Source organism: Pantherophis guttatus, chromosome 8 (genome assembly GCF_059756535.1).
Source record: "Pantherophis guttatus breed Tessera chromosome 8, ASM5975653v1, whole genome shotgun sequence".
Taxonomy (NCBI): Eukaryota; Metazoa; Chordata; class Lepidosauria; order Squamata; family Colubridae; genus Pantherophis; species Pantherophis guttatus.
The window spans coordinates 17,287,005-17,309,336 of record NC_142070.1 but is presented as its reverse complement, the minus strand read 5'-3'; the positions used below and the strand labels follow the sequence as shown (position 1 = coordinate 17,309,336).

The window sequence follows — 22,332 nt, the reverse complement described above, 5'->3', positions numbered from 1 at the left end:
AAAAGTTTGAATGAAGTGGTTCTTGCTCTCAATTTCTATTAAATTAATGGAGATATTAATGGAAAAAGTATTTTCCAATTAACATATCACGGAAGGGGCAAGGGAAGCAAATGTGTTATGATACTAACTCTGCAACTCAACAATGAAAAGGTAGAATTTGCATTGTGATGTCATGACACATATTTCATCATTTTGGCATCATTGTAATTAGGAATGAACACCTGCGTCTTTAATAATTTGATATTTGAAAGTAAACCAATAATAAGTACAGCACAACAGTGGAATAAACTGTACAGAAAAATAATTAGTGAACAATAATGCTAATAAGACAAAATTCCAAACTCCATTCTCATAATGTCTTAGTTCAAGAACCATTTTTATGTTATAAATAATAACGATATATATTCATTCCTCAAATTGGTGTTCTCTAGAATGTGTTAAAATTTTAATTTCTGTATAGCATTTGCCAACTGATTATTGGATTTGAACTTCAAACATTTGGGCAGATTAATGCATGCATACCAGAGGTGGTATTCAGCAGGTCCTGACCAGTTCTGGAGAACCGGTAGTGGAAATTTTGAGTAGTTCAGAGAACTGGTAAATACCACCTCTGACAGGCCCTGCCCCCATCTATTCTCTGCCTCCCGAGTCCCAGCTGATTGGGAGGAAATGGGGATTTTGCAGTAACCTTGCCCTGGAGTGGGGTGGGAATCAGGGGTGGGTTCCACTTACCTTTACTACCGGTTTGCAGCGGGAGCGTGCATGCTTCTATGCATGCATGCAGATCACCCATGATGACGTTGTGGTGGGTGGGCGGAGCCTCCCGCTGGTTTTACTACCAGTTCTATAGAACCGGACCGAACCAGGAGCAACCCACCACTGGTGGAAATGGAGATTTCACAGTATCCTTCCCCTGCCATGCCCACCAAGCCACGCCCAAAGAACCGATAGTAAAAATTTTTGAATCCCACCACTGATGCATACTCTCCTACACATATTGTTCGGAAAAAAAAAAGGTGGGGGGGGTTGCATAATAATTCCTTCTCCGCCACAAAAATCAACTTGTTTTGTCAGAAGTTTCAAAGGGAACAGAATTTTAAGTGTCAGCTGGTGCGTTCACTCACCTCAGCAATGAAAGACTTGGCTGTCGAAGGGTTCATTACCAAAATGGCCCGCCTCAGCGTGTCCCGATAGCGGTTGAGTTCTTCAATCCGCATGGTGGTGAAGAGTCCTGTGATCATTTTATTGATGTTGTTCTCCACTTTCTGAAGTGCTACATCCATTCCCTGCTGAGATACTTTGTCCAAAAACTCTTGTATTCCACGGATATCTGGGAACATCAAAAACTCATCAGAATGCTAATTACCAAATAGAACACAGACAAAACCAATTTGGTCTTATCTGGAGAAAGGTATTGTGCCTCACGTTAAACAACCACCACCCCTGAAGCCACATTAACTTAATATTCATTGCAACTGTTTGTTAGCTAGATTCCTGACATGTCCTAAAGGGCTAATTTGTGAGTAGAAATTTTTAGGCATTAGTTTATTTTGAAAAGAACAATAAAAAAAAAAGAATTTAATTATCCCTGGTTTGTTTTCCTTGGATGCTCATAGTATGAGACCAAATCCTGACAGACTGTGTTGTTTATTAAGTAACACCTGCCAAGAAAAGGGACAATAAGTTATCAAAAGGCAATCTACCACTGATTTTACTCCACCTGATAGAACCCAGAAATCACATTATAACAATAGCCCCCCCTGTCAACAGGAAAAAATATTTAATTTAGAAGTGGAAAACATTTACAGCAATGGCACTTATAGTAAATACGTCAAAAGAATTGAGAATATAAATGAGTGTCTATACTAGGCAGAGTAACACTTTGAGACCAATTGCATGGATACACCTTCAAAATCTAATGATAGGAAAAATTTTTAAAGAAGCCAGGTACAAATTAATATGAACTGAGAAGGATGGGCTACACAATGGTAATGGGTAGGAAAAAAATAATTCCTCTCTTTGTCACTCTAACTAAAAATAAGTTTCTAAAACTGATTAATTACATCTCAAATTAAAATTAGAGTGCTTCAGGCTTTTTCTGAAATGCAGATAGCACCTTAGATGATATCTGTCAGGTCTATTCTAAGGAGAAAAATACTTAAAGTTCTCTGCTTCTACTCTTACTTACCTGAAATTTCCCAGGTTTAATCATTAAAAAAAAAACAAATTAAAATAAAATCACCTCACTCAAGCATTTGACCTTACACGAGTATTAATTCTTACTTTGAAAGCAACTCTTCATTTCCATCTATCTATTTAAAGTTTTGTTCAGGTATGAGTTGACAATATTGGATATATGTATCATGTCAAAAGCTGCCAGAAGTATACTGAATGGTTAAAAAAAGCCCAACAGTTGTTTTTGCCAGCGTTGTTGCAATGATTATTTGACTGAGGACTGATTTAGATATATCTGCTTTCATAGAAAGTCTAAAATACTTTGGGCTTAGCGTTCCTTGGACTGACCTTATGAATGGAAATAGTCAGAATTGGATGCCAGAATTTTGGTTGAAGATAATTAAGGTAAAGGTAAAGGTTCCCCTCGCACATTTGTGCTAGTCATTCCTGACTCTAGGGGGTGGTGCTCATTTCTGTTTCAAAGCTGAAGAGCCAGCGCTGTCCAAAGATGTCTCTGTGGTCATGTGGCTGGCATGACTAAACGCCAAAGGCCCACGGAACGCTGTTACCTTCCCACGAAAGGTGGTCCCTATTTTTCTACTTGCATTTTTTATGTGCTTTCAAACTGCTAGGTTGGCCGAAGCTGGGACAAGTAACGGGAGCGGCCCTAGGGATTCGAACCGCTGAACTGCTGACCTTTCGATTGACAAGTTCAGGGTCTTAGCCACTGAGCTACCGAGACCCTTGAAGATAATTAGGCAGCCCAAACTAACCTTTTAAAAAGGAAGAACAATTTAGAAGTGTAGATAAATACATATAAATGCATATATGTAGGTAACTTAATGTCCCTGAGCAACAATGGACCGTAAATGTCTCTTTTGGCACTGACAGACTTTTTACTAAAGTCAGACTTTTTACAGGGGACAGACTTTAGTAAAAAGTCTGTCAGTGCCAAAAGAGACATTTATGGACTGCCTTTGAGTTTCTTTAGTTTCTCATTTTTAAAAATGAGAAGCTGGTGTATGACAAAGCAAAGCAGCAGAGCCCATCATTTTTATACCTGAGAACACTCACATTGAGCCACACTGACATTTTTAAGACATCAAAGTGATAAGTGGCTGCAGTACAGTAGGGTTGGAAACTCATCTGCTCAGAAAAAGTTTTTTTTAAAAAAAAAAACATTAGGGTACAAAAAAACCCTAGTGGTACATGATGGCTCAGTGGCTAAGATGCTGAGCTTGTCGATCGAAAGGTCGGCAGTTCAGCGGTTCGAATCCCTAGTGCCACGTAACGAGGTGAGCTCCCATTACTTGTCCCAGCTTCTGCCAATCTAGCAGTTTTAAAGCACGTAAAAAAATGCAAGTAGAAAAATAGGGACCACCTTTGGTGGGAAGGTAACAGCGTTCCATGCACTTTTGGCATTTAGTCATGATGGCCACATGACCATGGAGACGTCTTCGGACAGCGCTGGCTTCTCGGCTTTGAAACGGAGATGAGAACCGACCCCTAGAGTGGGGAATGATTAGCACGTATGTGCGAGGGGAACCTTTACCAAAAACCCTCCTGTTGGCCACAGTGTAGGACACAATCAGCAGCAATGACACCAGCTTGTTTTCTGCTTAATGATTATTTTGTGGCTTGCCACCTATCATGGCAGCCACATTATGAAACACCCTAAATGATAGGCTCAAGATCCAGATTGATCTCGACAGACTTGAACACTGGGTTCTATCTAACAAAATGAAACTCAATGTAAAGAAAAGTACAGTCCTACACTTAGGTAAGAAAAACCAAAAGTACACATATAAACTGGGTGAAACCAGGCTTAATAGCAGTAACTGTGAAAGGTATCTTGGAGTCTTAGTGGACACCCAGTTAAGTATGAGCCAACAGTGTGGGGGCAGCCAAAATAGCCAATGCAGTCCTAAATTTCATTAACAGACGGATACAATCAAGATCAAGTGAGGTACTAATACCACTCTATAAAGCCTTAGTAAGACCACACCTAGAGTACTGCATCCAGTTTTGGTCACCACACTATAAAAAATATGTTGAGACTCTAGAAAAAGTGCAGAGAAGAGCAACCAAGATGATTAGGGGACTGGAGCAGTGGTGGTATTCAGCCGGTTCTATCCAGTTTGAGTGAACCAGGATGCTCTACCCACCTGCCTGGACGTCATCACATCCCATTTTTGACTCTCTGCACATGGGTGGAAGGCTCTTCGCCTGCGCAGAGGTGGTGCATGTGAGCCAAGCATGGGCGTACGCGCTCACATTTGCGAACCGGTAGCAAAGGTAAGTAAATACCACCCCTGGACTGGAGGCTAAAACATACAATGAATGGTTGCAGGAACTGGGCATGGCTAATCTAGTGAAGAGAAGGACCAGGGGAGACATGATAGCAGTGTTCCAATATTTGAGGGGCTGCCACAGAGAGGAGGGGGTCAAGCTATTTTCCAAGGCATCTGAAGGTCAAACAAAGAATAATGGATGGAAGCTGATCAAGGAGAGATTCAACTTAGAAGTAAGGAGAAATTTTCTGACAGTGAGAACAACCAACCAATGGAACAGAAGTTGCCTTCAGAAGTCATGGGAGCTTCATCACTGGAAGCTTTCAAGAAGAGATTGGACTGCTATTTGTCAGAAATGGTGTAAGGTCTCCTGCTTAGGCCAGGGGTTGGACTAGATGAACTACAAGGTTGCTTCCAACTCTGTTAATCTGAAACCATTCAAAATATCTTCTGCATGTTCAAAGTGAGCTTATTACAGCATTAATTAATTCTTTGCTTATGTGAGAGATTTCACACTTATTTCGTGGCTTTAAGCCAGCCTGGAGTTCTTCTTTAAAATGATCAAAATGGTGAAATGTTGTAGGACAAATGTTCTTTAGACATGGTGCGGGTAGTCCTTGACTCAAAACAGTTCATTTAGTGACTGTTCAAAGTTACAACGGCACTGAAAAAAGGGATTTACGATCATTTTTCACACTTATGACCGTTGTAGCATCCCCATGGTCACATGATCAAAATTCAGATGCTTGGCAACTGACTCATTTTTATGATGGTTGCAGGGTCCCTCCCTGGATCATGTGATCCCATTTTGCGACCTTCCGACAAGCAAAGTCAATGGGAAGCCAGACTCATTAAAAACAACCGTGTTACTAACTTAAGAACTGCAGTGATTCACTTAACAACTGTGGCAGGGAAGGTCGTAAAACAGGACAAAACTCCCTTATCAAATGTCTGCCTTATTAACAGAAATTTTGGGATCAATTCTGTTCAAAAGCCAAGGACTTAACTGTATTATGTTAAGTCTGACATACTTTCTTAGAGTTTATTTCCTCTGCACAGGGATTAATATGGAAATAATTCATTGAAAATGAAAAAAAAAAAAAACCTGAATCCGTGCTTTTATCATGTTTCCACAAAAATAAGACATGCCCTGATAATAAGCCCTCCCCCCAAAATAATCTCTCCCTGAAAATAAACCCTCCCTGAAAATATTTAAACACATGCATAGCAGGTCCCTGCCATTTCCTCTAGTCAGAGTTAGGGAAACATAGTTGAAAATCAGGTAAGACAGCAAGAGGAGCCCCATCTTGCTCCACGCCCCAAAATAATAAGATCTCCCCAAAAATAAGACCAAGCACTTATTTCAGGGTTCAAAAAAATATAAGACAGGGTCTTATTTTTGGGGAAACACGATAGGAAATTGGGACTTACAATTCTCCCACAGCCAGCAGATATGAATCTGAACCCGAGCCCAAGGAAGAGAATGGCCTTTTCTAGATAAATCAAGGGATATAATTGAAGTATTTAGCTAGATCCTTCAGTAAGTTTCAAGTAGCACTAAACACTGAATAATGGCTTAGTGCTGCTAAAGTATACGCTCATTCTAAAAATATCCTTCCAAAAGATAGTCGGTGATGGTTAATTGCAGCTCCCATTTAATGTCTAAATCAGGGAAATTAAATTCAGTCTAATCAGCACTGTTAGAGGTCTTTTTGGCACTTCAAGGACAATTTAAGAAGCAACACAATTATCTAAACGACTACAAATGTGCCAGATTTAAAGTGCATCATAAAAATATATGTTTTATCTTTAACCCTGGAATATATAGCTATCTAAGGGTATTCCTGCAGACTTGCAGAATTAGTACAAAATTTGAAATAAGGTTTCAGTTTTTTTAAAAAAAAAAATAGGCAAGAGTGAATTTATATCCTTTTGTTGTGTATAGCTTATACCCAAACAGAGAATTATTATTTTTCCCTCATGTGCTCAAAGTTCAATAGGTATAATTCATAGAAAAATATATTTAGGAGAACTTGTGCAGTACTGGAAATAAGAAATTAAAATATTTACCAAGAAAAAAATATATATATACCGTGTTTCCTCGTATATAAGTCCCTGTCTTATATTTTTTTGAACCTGAAATAAGCACTTGGCCTTATTTTTGGTGAGGTCTTATTATTTTGGGCTCATGAAGCAAGATGGGGCTCCTCTTGCAGTCTTACCTGATTTCCAGCACTGCGTTTAAATATTTTCAGGGAGGGCTTATTTTAGTGCATGCGCTCAAAAGCCTGATTGGGCTTACACACACACACACACACACACACACACACACACACACACACACACATGCAAGTCTTGGCGTATTCAGGTCTTTTCCCGTGTAAAATTGAGAGTATCTTGGTGACATTTCGACGTTTATATATATATAAATTTTACAATGATAAAAATAGGCATAATTCATAGAAAAATACATTTAGGAAATGTACACTTTCCTAAATACATTCATATCTAGTGTGAGAAGTAAGTACTTAGTAAGACTCATTAGTAATATATAATATTTACAATCTTCTTTCCATGGCTATTGTAAGGATTACAATAAAATAATGTACCGAAGTCTTCAGAATATTCCAAAAATATTATAGAAGTGGTAATTATTATTGTTATAAGTATTATTATTAAATCATATTAAAATAAGTGATAATTATACACTGCACTGCCACCAACAGCTTTTAACAGAATTATAGCATTAACTTTCTTCCATATCCATTACTTAAAAGATAAAAATTATATTAATTCCTCTACATCCCCTTTTGATCATCTCTGTCTTTAAATTTCTATTTTCTGCCAGCATTATAATTTAAAGGGAACAGTCCAGTAGTGGGTTTCGAAACCTGTCGCTACTGGTTCACTCATGGGCGCGCGCCTGCTCGCGTGCACGACGCTTCTGCGCATGCACAGAAGCGTCCAGGTGGGTGGGCGGAGTCTCCCAACGCCACTGTTACCAGTTCGCCCGATCCGGTAGCAACCCACCACTGAAACAGTCCATAGATAAGAGACATTAGGCAATTTTGAACTCAGGCCAGGATAAAACTGTATCTAACAATAAACTAGTTTCTATCAAAACAATCAGTCAAGCGCTGAAGTAATTGAGATTCTGGTCTAATATCTTGTATCTAGCTCAGAGCAGCTACCTGGATAACAAATACGAAGAAGAGAGGGCAGAAAAGACAGAGAAACTGATGAGGAGGAGCTATCAGGATTTAATGTGACAAATCTAACGCACATGAATTTTTTTGGCATAAAGGCTTTCATGCTGGGATGACATCCGATAGTATTCCTAAACCAAATCCTCCAGAAAGAGACCTTTATCTTCATTGCTAAAACTTTCATCCTTCAATCACATTTTCATCGTCCTGCTCATTGAAAGCAACGAACAGAAATCCATTCTGCATGTTGCTAGAACATTATTTTATATTTTCAGTTAATGTTGAAATAATTACAGAAAAAAATAGAGATAAGATGGTAAGTTAAGCTTTAACTGAATTTAAACTCTACACCAACCAAAGTAGAAATTGGGACTCTAGCTCATTTATTAGATGTCCAAATGAATTGTCCCCATCAAAACTGCTTCCTTAACCACCTTCCCCCCCAAAAAGTCAATTCTCTTCTGTATAATTTCTGTTTAAGTCACAGAATGACAGAGTTCTTTTCTGAACTAGAGGTTTATAATTTTGTTAATGGCAGCAATTGAAACAGAAAAACAGAGCATTGCAGGCTGTTATGCTTTTTTTTTTTTTTACAATATACAGTGGCATTATTTATAGCAGGCATTCACAACAAACAATAGAATAGCACTTACTGTACATACAACCCCCCCCCCATAGTGCTTTACAGTACTCTCTAGCAGTTTACAACACTAGCATATTGCCCCCAACAATCTGGGTCCTCATTTTACTGTCCTCAGAAGGATGAAAGGCTGAGTCAACCTTGAACTGGTCAGGATCGATCTTCTGGTTTGGGCAGAGTTAGCATGCAATACTGCTCCACTAGGGGTCCTGGCAAGTATATACAACCCAATATTTTTTTAGCTTCTTAGCTTTCAAGTGTAATTGGGTTTTAATTGGATTGTTTTAAACTGTGGGCCAAAGCTGTATAATTCTTTTAATTGATTTTAAATTTTGTATTGGTATGTTTTTTATCCTTGGCTGTGCACCGCCCTGAGTCCAATAGGAAAAGGGCGGTATATAAATTGAATAAATAAATAAATAAATAAATAAATAAATAAATAAATAAATAAATAATAATAATAATAATAATAATAATAATAATAATAAATTGAAGTTGAATGTATTCAATAAATTGAAGTTGAGCGACTAATAATTGAGCAACTAATAATTGAGTGACTAATAATAATAGCAACTAATAATAATAATAAAGTGACTAATAATTCAATAAATTGAAGTTGAGCGACTGTGGAAAAAGAAATCGTGTGTTGTCCCGATTGTAATTGGAGCCCTTGGAGCAATACCCAAAGGGCTACCCCGCTATTTAGAAAATCTAAATTTGCGGACTTGAACATTTTGACTGTACAAAAAACCACCTTACTCGGAACAGCTTACATCCTCCGACGATACCTTAAAGTTCCTAGGTCCTTGGTTAGGACTCGAGCTGCTGAGCTATTAACCAGCCTCAAAGACTGTGAATCTCACTAAAGATTAACCAATAATAATAATAATATCGGTGTTCACCCAATGTCAGCTTTCTCATAAGTCTTCTTTCCAGAGACTATCCTCCTCTAGCTTTCTTGCTTCCTCCTCCTTTCTTTCTATCTGTCTCCCTCGTCCATTTTTGTCCTTGACAAGAGAGTAAAAAGAAAGGAAAGGAGTAAAAAGACTCCTCATTGTAGTCTTCTGGCACTGCTCAGACTAAGAGCCTTATCTCTGTTGAGATAAGAACCTTTCTCAGGCTCTTCTGCCCAGTCATTCCCCATAGCTAAAAGCTTCTCTACCAACACCTGAACTTCTCCTTCTATTCTAGGGTCTTGGGTGAAGCCACTGCAAGCAGTCAGCCAGCCCATTCTTGGGTCTACAGTGGAGGCCGCATACATCTAGATCAGGAATCACTAACCTTTTGGGCCTCAGGGATGACTAAATTCATAATTTTGAATCCCACGGACCACTAATATGATTTTTTAAAAAAGATAAATATAAAAAATGCAAATATTTTTTCTGCAAACCACCAAAATTTTCTCCTGGACCACTAGTTGGTGACCGCTGGTTTAGATCTCCCCTTCCCTTCTTCCAGAGAAGTCACCTATTAACTTCTATACTATTCTTGACCAGACCCAACAACTGCTCCACACACATAACTTGTCTCTTCAGCCTTTCTCTCTAGTTACCTTATTTACAGAGTTTTCCTCTTATTTCCTTCTGTATCTTACCCTCTCTCCACTTTTTAGGTTAGACCAGTAGCATGTGTCCCAGCAACTGATGTGATAAATATTCCCCCCCCCCCCCCAGCTCAACTCCCCAACACCTATATACCAGGCTGGACCAATGGGATTTCTCTCTCCATACCAAACCATACCAAACTTGCTAGCAGCCAAGATCAGCTCATCAGGCCTTTGGGCTGCAAAGCTTCTCATCAAAACCAGAATTGAGTTGCTTTTTCATTTTTTTTACTCACTATAATGGCTAGCTCATGCCAGCAGAATAGTAACCATGGCAAGCTGCTAAAACCCATATGTCACAATTCAATATATATGGCAGCCTTTTAACTATAGAAAGGCAATGGAAAGGAAGGAAATAAATCATCCTTTCCTCTTCAGTGTACTGTTAATACTTCTGTACATATATATAAAATCCAAGTAGTCCTTTGAGTTGTGCTTAACTGAAATGCTACAACAATAGCAATTCAGCTTCCAAATTCAAATTGGTTTGAAGTTGACATATTTTTCATTTTTGAAAAGAGCTTGACATGTTTCTCACTTTGGAAAAAAAGCAAGGAAGAAAATATTTTGGAGCCCATCCAGTTGGACTAGGAGGGAAAGAAATAGCCCAGTTGCTAATCTTAAAGCAAACAATAAATGGATTTGAAAACTAAAATATTCTCAGCTGAAAATTTGACTGACAGATGGCAATCTATGCAAGATTACGGTTCATTCACTGTGGCATGTTCTAAAGAATGTCACAGTGGATTGTTGCTTTGATATCTTAGTAGTCATTATTTTCTTGCAGTTAAATTCTAAACCAACCAAAATAAAAGCCGTGTCTTCAGTTAATTTATCATTAGTCATGAAAAATAATTGACACACTCCACGATCAGCTGTAAGGTTACAGTGTGTTCACTGAAATTTAGGAAGGATGAACGCACACACATCCCAAATATTTAAGTTGCATTCATAATGAATAATCTAATCTAATCAAAGAGGGAGAAACTGTGGAAAAGGGTATGTCTTGATAAGGGCAACAAAAAGAAAGCTACAATCTTCCCCACTTTTTCTCCCTTAAGCTTAAGGGGGGAAAAAAACCTACAAAAACAAATCAACTGTAAGGTAACAGAAAATCTATACATTACCAACAAAGGCTGCAATAATTCAAGTATACCATCATTAAATTTTATAGAAGAAACATCATTTTCCCCCAAATAAAATGTTTTCTTCTCCTACCACTTCTGCGGGGATCAAATTATTCAGTTAAAGGGAAATGCATTTAAAACAAAAACAAAAACACCACACCACCAGGTGATTTATGCAAAAGGCTGCTTTGTTCCCAGGAAAGCCACCGTATTACAAACGACACTGTCCAAATTCTTATCAACAGTGCTTTGTGAACCTGTTGCGGTCATTCTTCTTCGCTCAGTGATTGCTACAGCAACAGAGGTGCTTTATCACAGGAATGAATTGCACACTATTCAGGCAGAGTGAAACGGCTGAGGTGGAATTTCAGTTCTCTGGACAAAATGCTGAAGATGCTCTCCATATTCACGTGAAACTTTTAGCACGCGTAATTGGCACAAGAGGATCTTCTTGGCTTGCTCTCTGTCAATTATGCATTTTCATTCAGTTGTCCTGCGTCCTAAATTATGTTATGTGTGTAATTCAGGCCGACTGATTAAAAGAAGTTCTCAATATTGAACGTGACCACAAAACGGGGAAGCCGTCACCAATGACATGATTATGGACACACTGGGAAAACCTTGTTTATTTATTTATATAACATATATATATAGCTGCCCATATCTAATGATTCTAGGTGGCTCATGACCATCTATTAAAAATAAGGATAAAAATCAAGCTACACTTATCCTCAGGTGCCAGACCTAACAACTTCCCAGCAAAACCCACATCCCAGCCAGTGATGGAATTCAATTTTTTTTAAACTACCGGTTCTGTGGGCGTGGCTTGGTGGGCGTGGCTTGGTGGGCATGGCAGGGGAAGGATACTGCAAAATCCTCATTCCCTCCCCACACCTGGGGGAAGAATATTGCAAAATCTCCATTCCCACCCCACTCTGGGGTCAGCCAGAGGTGGTATTTGCCAGTTCTTTGAACTACTCAAAATGTACGCTACTGGTTCTCCAGAACCTGTCAGAACCTGCTGAATAGCACCCCTGATCCCAGCCTAATGCATAAAAAGCCATGGCCTTCTTGAAGGTTAAAGAGTTCAGGTTATCTCAGATGTCAGGTGAGAGGCCATTCCAAAGAGCTTGGGCAGCCATCAAAAATGCACACCTCTTATTTGTACCCTATGACTATCATTAAGTGTTGTTCCTTATGATTCTTGACAAATGTATTTTATTCTCCTTATGTACACTGAGAGCATATGCACCAAAGACAAATTCCTTGTGTGTCCAATCACACTTGGCCAATAAAGAATTCTATTCTATTCTATTCTATTCTATTCTATTCTATTCTATTCTATTCTATTCTATTCTATTCTATTCTACTCTACTCTACTCTACTCTACTCTACTCTACTCTACTCTACTCTATTCTATAGATGGGTATTGTTGATTTCTGTATGTTCTTAAACAAATGCAATAAACATGACAGATGTTAAAGTAGACTAGATTATATAGATAGACCAAGTGCCCTCATAGGAATAAGTGTTAATCTTATGAATTTCTAAATCTTTTAGACTCAATCATCCATAAATAAAACCTGTGTGCTAGACATTCTGGAGAGGCAGGGAGGATAATGGGAGGAATGTTAGGCATAAACAACAAAAGACAGGAGCAATAGCAATAACAATAGCACTTAGACTTATATACCACTTTACAGCCCTCTCTAAATGATTTACAGAGACAGTTTATGGCCCCCAACAATCTGGGTCCTCATTTTACCAATCTCAGAAGAAGGATGGAAAGCTGAGTCAACCTTGAGCCAGTCAGGATCAAACTACTGACAGTCAGCAGAGCCAGCCTGCTATACTGCAATACGGCATTCTATACTGCACCACCACGGCTCTATTGGGTGGGAGGGAAAATCAATTAAATATGAGCTTATCTCATAAATAGCAACTCAGTCCAGGTGGCAAGAAACCCGGGAAAATTCATTCGAAACATTCCAAGACACACAGATGAACTTGGTTCAGTGGTGGTATTCTGCTGGTTCTATCTGGTTTGGGCGAACCCATAGCGGCGGCTGCGGGAGGCTCCACCCACCCACCCGGACATAATCGCATCCAATTTTTGATGCTCGGCAGAGGTGGCGCATGTGAGCAAAGCAAGCGCACGCATGTGCATGCTCACATTTGCGAACCTACCAAAGGTAAGTGCGTACCACCACACCTGACTTGATTGTAAACAAGTTTTTGTGCTGTCCAAAGTCCTGTATTTATCCGTAATACTAGCACTGAAAACACCTTACTAACATCTGCGTAATTCTCATTTACTTCAGTTTTGTTACAATGCAGCTGTCATCCCCCAAATTGTATGCTAGACAAATCTGCTGGGAGTTTTACTTAATGTAGGTGCTTAACTGTATTGTTTATTTACCTTTGAGGCTTCTATTGGCATAGTTTTCACAATGCCACTTGACACATAAAAACTTTGTGTAACCCAGAGTGTTTAACCCTTTGAGAATCAGAGTGTGTTTCTACCTCAGGAAAACTCTTTTTCACAAAACTAAGTCAACTGTGGTGTTTATGAATCACTTTAAAAGCTTTCTATAATTTTTGAAGTAGTATATATTTTTAAACCTACGATTTTCACACTTAACTAGGGAGTTGGATGAGAAAGACATCCTTGGACAATTTTGCAAAAACAGATTCCTTGTTGCAAGGAAATATTGCTTAAAACATGGTGATTTTTTTCCTCTTTGCAATTCCTGTTCATTTATTCATTCATTTGCAATATATTTATGCCACAATTTGACTGGAGGCTATTCTGTGTTAAAGATATCATTTGATAGAGGCTGCTGTTTATTCTTGCCATTGCCGCTATTTGATCATTACTGGGTTTTTTTATTTATTGCTGTTTTATTCATTGCTGTTTTGACTGTATTGCTGTTTTTATTTAGTGAATTGCATTATTTTTTAAAACATATTTTGTGAAATATTGCAGTTTTATATTTCTGGGATGGACGTGGTCTTGGGAAGGCTTGGCTCTGTAAGATAACATGTAAATGATTTCAACAGATAAAATGTACATATCTGCTGTGTTCGTGTACAGAACAGATGGTGTGCAAAAACCCAGCAGTCAGCATTATTCTTAACATAACATAATGTTCCCATCACTCAAAGCAAGAATATCCTTCTGGCTCTCCAAAACAGCTTCTTTACAGTCAGATCCAGGGACAAACAAACACACACACACACCATTTTATATTTCTCTAACCAACTACTTCCAACTACCATCTGGAATTCTTCATCCAGTTTTGGTGACCACATTCAAAAAAAGATGTTGAGACTTTGGGAAAAGTACAAAGAAGAGCAACTAAGATGATTAAAGGCCTGGAAACTAAGACATAGGAAGAATGGTTGCAGGAATTGGGAATGGCCAGCGTAGAGAAAAGAAGGACTAGAAGTGACATGATAGTGATATTCCAGTATTTGAGGGCTGCCGCAAAGAAGAGGGGAGGGGGGGTCAACCTATTTTCCAAAACACCAAAAGGCATGACAAGAAACAATGGATGGAAACTAATCAAGGAGAGAAGCAATCTGGAATTAAGGAGAAACACCCTATCAGTGAGGACAATTAACCAGTAGAATAGCTTGCCTTCAGAAGTTGTATCACTTCTGGATCTGGAGGTCTTCAGAAGAGATTGGACAGCCACCTGTCTGAAATTGTACAGGGTCTCCTTCTTGAGTGGGGGTTGGACTAGAAGTCCCCTGAGGTCCCTTCCAACTGTATTCTGATTGAAGTTAACTTCATACACATACACATCGCTATCACACTCTATGCCACTCTGTTTTTAGGCCCCCATCCTGAAAAGTTTATGCATAAACTCAGTCTTTTAAATATGCTTATTCTCTTGGTTGGGCAGCATGGTGGGTCAGCAGTTAAGAGACTGGACTTGTTGGTTGGAAAGTCAACAGCCCAGGTTCGAGACCCAAGCGCCGTGAGATGGACTGAGCTCCCATTACTTGCCTCAGCTCCTGCAATCTAGTTGTTCAAAAGCATGCAAATGCTTCAGTGGGAAAGTAACAGTGTCCCATGGCCACATGACCATGGAAACATCTTAGGACTGTGTGGCTCAATGGCATGGACATGATGATAAGCACCCCTCCGCCCCCAATAGTCAGCAATAACTAGCAGAATAAAATCCATAGGGACTTTTATCTTTACCCTTTGGATAGCAAAATGGTTAAAAGTCATTGAGGCTCATTGAAAGATCCTCAATGATGAAAACATTATTATGTATTAAATATATATTTTATTTTCTTTATTAAATTTATATGCTGCCCATCTCGCGGAACATCATGTTTTTATGTTAAGAAGTTTGCAATCTCTATCTTTGTTTTTAATTCAGAAGATACATTCCACAATTATTTACCATTGGCCATTCTAACTGGTGCATTATATTGCCTGTTTCTATTTTATATCATTGTGGGAAATTAAATTAGTGATTCTAAGCCACTCAGTATATAAGCAATTATGAAAGAAAGTCATCTTAAGGAACATCCTTCTCCTTTAGAGGAAATATATAATGTTAAAGAAATTACAGTTGTCATAAACTTGTAGTGAAAGGATAAAGGGGGAACAAATCTATTCCTAACCAGAACGGAATGCTAATATATGGAAACATTTAAACATTCCTCTGCAAGAGCATCAGAGAAAATTATTTTCAGGCAATTTAGTCACAATTTATTGAGCCGTTTTTCTATGATATAGTTGCATGCCAGTTTTCCTTTAATTTTTAAATTTACAAACTATAACATAACTCCTGAGTGGGGTAATAAAACTAAAATCAGTAAATAAATGATGATCGTAATAATTATCATCTCAATTATAAATATGGTTTATTGTATGTCAAGAATACAGAAATTGAGCCTTGTCCGTTCACTATTTTTCTCTTAGTTTTTAGTTTAATAAAAGTAGCTATCCAATGATAAAAATGTTCCAATATCTAATGGGCTGTTACAAAGAATAGGGAATCAAGCTATTCTCCAAAGCACCTGAGGGTAGGACAAGAAGTAATGGGTGGAAATTAATCAAGGAGAGAAGCAACCTAGAACTGAGGAGAAATTATCTGACAGTTAGAACAATCAATCAGTGGAATGGTTTGCCTCCAGAAGTTGTGGGTGCTCTACCACTGGAAGTTTTTAAGAAGAGACTGCACAGCCATTTGTTGGAAATGGTATAGGGTATCCTATTTGACCATGGGGTTGGACTAGAAGACTTCCAAGTTCCCTTCCAATTCTGTTTTTCTATTATCCCACCATCTTGTTATTTCTCATGCCCTTATTTTGTTTTTTTGCCTTTTACAATTGTAATGTATTTTCTTTTCTTTGTTGTATTGTGAGCTGCCCAGAATCATTCTGGAGTTTCGGGGGGGTGGGGGACATCCTAAATCAATTCAGAATGTTCAGAGGAATGAACACAGAATCAATATGTAGTTCCTAAAAGCAGCTAGATCTTTTTGCTGAATTGAAGTGTTTTCTGCCACACTATCCTAGGAAAATATATTTGATTTAAAGAGTTGCAGACAGTTGCATCCCAACTGCCCTGCCAGCAGTGATGGGATTCAGCCAGTTGGCACCCCTTTGGGAGAGCTGATTGTTAACTTTCTGAGCAGTTTGGCAAACTGGTTGTTGGAAGAAATCATTAGGGCAAAGAACCGGTTGTTAAATTACTTGAATCCCACCATTACCTGGCAGTATTTGTAACTTATCTAGTGGCTGCATCATTAATAAACTACTCAGATGTAAGAGTTCTTAGTTAAAAGGTAGAATTCCACACAATCTCAGGAAAAGATGCAGATGCTTTAAAGAGTTGTAAGATGGCACAAATCGCACAATGAAGACAACTTAGGTAAAGGTAAAGGTTCCCCTCGCACATATGTCCTAGTCGTTCCCGACTCTAGGGGGCGGTGCTCATCTCTGTTTTAAAGCCAAAGAGCCAGTACTGTCCGAAGTCATCTCGGTGGTCATGTCGCTGGCATGACTAAATGCCAAAGGCGCCCGGAACACTGTTGCCTTCCCACCAAAGGTGGTCCCTAATTTTCTACTTGCATTTTTTACGTGCTTTCGAACGGCTCGGTAGGCAGAAGCTGGGACAAGTAACGGGAGCTCACCCCATTATGTGGTACTAGGGATTTGAACTGCTGAACTGTTGATCTTTCAATCAATAAGCTCAGCGTCTTAGCCACTGAGCCACCGCATCCCTTGAAGACAACTTATATGATGACGTTTTCATGAAGAATTAACATGCATGGCAAAACCTCTGAATTCAAGAATTCTTGCCAAACATAAAGCGAGCACAAACATTCTTATCCACTGAATAATCCACACCATAATATTAAAGAGACACTACAGCTCCAATGACCCACCCTCATCTGAAATTGAAAATCAGCAAACAAAAATTCTTACTTTTTCTCCTTTGCAGCATGTTAGATAACTACTTCTGTAATCAAGTCCTATCATAGAAATTCCTTAAAAATTCCCTTCCCTTTCTCTTACCTGTTCTTATTTAAGGAAGAAAATAGTACAGCTGATTCATGCAGACCTGTTGTGTTTTCCACATTTCTTTCAGATGGTAGGGTTTATAGTAACTTCTTCCATTGAAAACCCATTTATAGATTTCATGCTTTATTTATTTTCTTCACCTATCTAGCAATCAGCATTAGAGTTCAAGTTCAATGCACAAGTATAGAATAGTTGGTACCTGGCTCAACAGTAGTTTGGAGTCCTAATGGACAATCACTTAAATATGACCCAATCATGTGCTATAGCTGCCAAAAAAGCCAATGCAATTCTATTAGAGGAAGAGAATCAAGGTTATGTGAAGTGTTAATACCACTTTATAGTGCCTTGGTAAAACCACACTTGAAATATTGCATTCAGTTTTTTTTCGCCATGAGATAAAAAAGAGGTTGACACTCTAGAAAGAGTGTAGAGAAGAGCAACAAAGATGATTAGGGGACTGGAGGCTAAAACATATGAAGATCGGTTGCGGGAACTGGGTATTTATTTATTTATTTATTTATTTATTTATTTAATTTGTATACCGCCCTTCTCCCAGAAGGGACTCAGGGTGGTGAACAGCCAAAATTAAAAAACATACAAATACAAAAGTTAAGATAATTAAAAAGAATTAAATCACTAGCTTCCCAATTTAAAACCCCCAAATCCATAAAATTTAAAATCCCAATTTAAAAACCATTTAGGCTAGGCCGGCTTGATGAAATAAAAACGTCTTCAGGGCTTTATGGAAGGTCCGGAGGTCCAGGATCAATTGTATTCCAGGAGGCAGCTCATTCCACAGGGCGGGTGCCCCCACAGAGAAGGCTCTCCCCCTGGGGGCCGCCAGCCGACATTGCCTGACCGACGGCATCCTGAGGAGGCCCTCTCTGTGAGAGCGTATTGGCTGGTGGGAGGTTATCGGTAGCAGCAGGCGGTCTCGCAAATACCCTGGCCCAAGCCATGGAGCGCTTTAAAGATGAGAACCAACACCTTAAAGCGCACCCGGAAGACCACCGGGAGCCAATGCAGCTTGCGCAGGAGAGGTGTTATGTGGGAGTGCCACGTTGCTCCCACAATCACCCGCGCGGCCGCATTCTGCACCAGCTGGAGCCTCCGAGTGCTCCTCAGGGGGAGCCCCATGTAGAGAGCGTTGCAGTAGTCCAGGCGTGACGTGACCAAGGCATGAGTGACTGTGCACAAGGAGTCCCGATCCAGAAAGGGGCACAACTGGCATATCAGGCAAACCTGATAAAAAGCCCCCCTGGACACGGCTGTCATATGCTCTTCTAAAGACAGCCGTGTGTCCAGGAGGACGCCCAAGTTGCGAGCCCCCTCTGTGGGGGTCAGTGACTCGCCTCCAATAGCCAGCAATGGCACCAGCTGGCTATACCGGGACGCCGGCATCCACAGCCACTCGGTCTTGGAAGGGTTGAGCCAAAGCCTGTTTCTCCCCATCCAGACCCGCACGGCCTCCAGACACTGGGACATCACTTCGAGGGCATCATTGGGGTGGTCTGGGGTGGAGATGTACAGCTGAGTATCATCAGCGTATGTCTAGCTTAATGAAAATGCGTTAAGCAATAGCCTTCATACTTTTGTATATACCTGCTTAGTAGGGCTTTCGGGCCCCGTCAAGTGGTGTTCTTTTTTATACAAAGTCAGCTTATTGCCCCCACAAACTGGGTCCTCATTTTACCTACCTCGAAAGGATGGAAGGCTGAGTCAATCTTGAGCCTGGTGAGAGTTGAATTTGTAGTAATTGCAGGCAGCTGGTGCTATTTAACAGCACTTTAGTCTGCTGCACCACCAAGGCTCTTATATCTCAGGGGCTGCCACAAAGAAGAGAGAGTCAAGCTATTCTCCAAAGCACCTGAGGTAGAACAAGAAGCAATGGATGGAAACTAATCAAGAAGAGAACAACCGAGAATTAACTGTTGACCTCACCCCATTCCTAAGAGGTCTGTAAGGGGCATGCATAAGTGTACCAGCGTGCCTACTGTCCCTGTCCTAATATCCCTTTTTACTTAACTCTTTTCATGTATTCAAATTATGTTTATACTTTTACCTGTTATCTTATATATGCTTGACAAAAATAAACTTATGACTTATACATTTCCTGACAATGTGAACAATTAATCAATGGATCGACTTGCTTCCAGAAGTTGTGAATGCTCCAACACTAGAAGTTTTTGAGAAGAGATTGGACAACCATTTGTGTGAAATAGTATAGGGTTTCCTGCCTGAGCAGGGGTTGGACTAGAGGACCTCTAAGGTGCCTTCCAACTCTGTCATTCTGTTATTCATTTGAGGAGCCTGGGGGAAAAAAACCCAGCAGATTCTACTCAATAAATCTTCAAAGTGTTAATTTCTGCTGTTAGGGGAAGTTTTGACCATCTTAGGCCTGTATACTATTTTCATATAATAATTTAGATTATGGCTGTACAAATCATTCAGAAGATGATCATGGAAGCTGAAAATGTAACACTTGTTTTCAAGTCATTAAAGCAGCTGGTACATTAAAACTGCTCCTGGATGACTCTTTAGGCATGTATGCGAATAACCACTTCATTTCTCATTTTCTCCAGGGTTGGTTCATTTTATTCAGCGTATCATTATGCTATCCAGAAACTGTCTCTTATTAGAAAGATAATAGTTGGGTTAGCAACATGGTGCTAATGGATGCCCTGTACCTGCTGAGAACTTTTTAAAAAAAATTCCAAATCTCACGAGATGATACAAAAGAATTCTGCAATTATTTTGATATGCTCTTACAGAAGATGTTCATGACATTTTAGCAGGTGAAGGTGAAATTACCCAGAGACAGCTGGAATTAGAAAAATTGCTGAATTCAGGGTATTGGTAACATTTAAAGTTTCCTTCTTCCCATATTGTGATGATCTACAGCCTATAGCTTTGCATCGAAGCAATGTGACGTATTCAGCCATATATAGCAGTGATGGTTAACCTTTTTGGTGCCGAGTACCCAAAGCTCATGCATGCATGTGCAAATGCACCCGCGCATGCCTGAACCACCAAAATGCAATGCGAGCGCCCCCTCGCATGTGCCCAGCTCCCCCATCTCATTTTGGCTTCCAGGTTGGTGCAGGGGGCTTTCCAGGCCCAAAACAGGGCGTGGGAGAGGGGGGCCTTGCACGGTGCCCCTGTGCCCCGTTTTGGCTCCCAAGTTGGGGTAGGTGGCAGAAATGGAGTAGAAAGGTAGGGCACACTGGGAGGGGGGAACCTGCAGAGATCGGGGAAGACATGTATGTCAGAAATGGAGGAGAAAGGTAGGGCGCACTGGGAGGGGGGAACCTGCAGAGATCGGGGAAGGCCCCGCCCTCCGCTCATGTGCAGCAGAGACCCAAAGACCAGCTGGCTGGTGGGAGGCATGTGCGCATGCACAGTGGAGCTGGGCTGGGGTTGTAGACTGTGTTGTAGACTGTGTTGTAGACTGGAGATAGGTGATGTCATATCCCTCCCCTTTTGTTGACATCATCTATCTCCAGTCTACAACACAGTCCTTTCAATAGTTCCAAGAAGGCTCCATACCCATTTGCACCACTTAGGTGATCTTGATGACACATATAAACCTCCAGGTGGCCTTAATGACTCGCTAAAAGAATGCAAATGACCAGCTGCAAGGAGTATAAATCCTTCCATTCCCCAATCCATCCATGGCTTAGGACCTGGTTATCTACGGGACCGCCTACTACCACCAATAGCCTCCCACCGGCCAGTACGCTCTCATAGAGAGGGACTCCTCCGGGTGCCGTCAGCCAAACAGTGTCGACTGACTCCCCTAGGGGGAGAGCCTTCTCTGTGGGGGCACCTACTATCTGGAATGAGCTCCCCCCGGAGATACGGAGGATCCCGGATCTGCGCACCTTCCGCCGCGCTGTGAAGACCTTTTTGTTCCATCAGGCGGGCTTGGCCTAATCTCTTCCCTTTTTTAAATATCTAAATTTTAATCTGTTTTTAAATCATTGGGGTGTTTTAATCTGTCTGGTCCAAAATGATTTAATTTGATTTTATCTGGTTTTTAAATTTGTTGTATCTGTGTGTTTTATTGTTGGCTGTTCACCGCCCTGAGTCCTTCGGGAGTAGGGCGGTATACAAATCAAATAAACCATAAACCATAAACCATAAACCATCCATTCAAAGCTGGATGAGAAACGAAACGCCTTCAAAGAAAAACCAGAAAGTCCAGTTGCCTCTTGAAAAAGCACCTTTAAGACTCCACAAGCTCCAGCTGGTAATTGTTTCAATAGTGAAAATAAGGAAATATACTCCCTTTGAATAGAGATGCAAAGTGGGTATATTACGTGGAGGCCCAAACACACTTCTATCATTCCGCAGTTCTGATGCTGCATAATTCTGCCATGTGCCCAGGCCATTTACTTGTTTTATAATATTTAGAATGTAGCAAATAGCTGCACAGAGTTTTGCTCTCCTTTAAAATTGATGCTCTGGTTTGATGAGATGTCGTTTGTTTTCCACACCCATCACATTTTAAGTTTCATTTCAAATATGTAATCAATTCATGGGCGAGCTTATCTGTGGATGCGAAGTGAGTTCTCAAAATCATTTTCTGCTGAACCCTCTAATTAGGACTTATATGGAAATAATAACTTCTTTTGAAAAGCTGCTATTTTCTTTGTTGGAATGAGAATTCTAAATTGGCTGCTGGCTTCTACCAATGAGGAATAATAGGGCCTGTCCATCTCCTCATGCCACTAGTTTAATA

The 22,332-nt window shown here is 40.0% G+C and overlaps 1 protein-coding gene across 2 annotated transcripts in view; it reads right to left on the bottom strand.

The window, feature by feature from the left end:
* GRID2 (glutamate ionotropic receptor delta type subunit 2) overlaps positions 1-22,332 on the bottom strand; it is a 1,144,662-nt gene that overhangs the window by 451,474 nt on the left and 670,856 nt on the right. For both annotated transcript variants that reach the window (XM_034440485.3, XM_060686953.2), the window contains exon 4: positions 1,125-1,330. In XM_034440485.3, the coding sequence (XP_034296376.1) occupies positions 1,125-1,330 (206 nt within the window). The remainder of the gene's footprint in view (positions 1-1,124; positions 1,331-22,332) is intronic.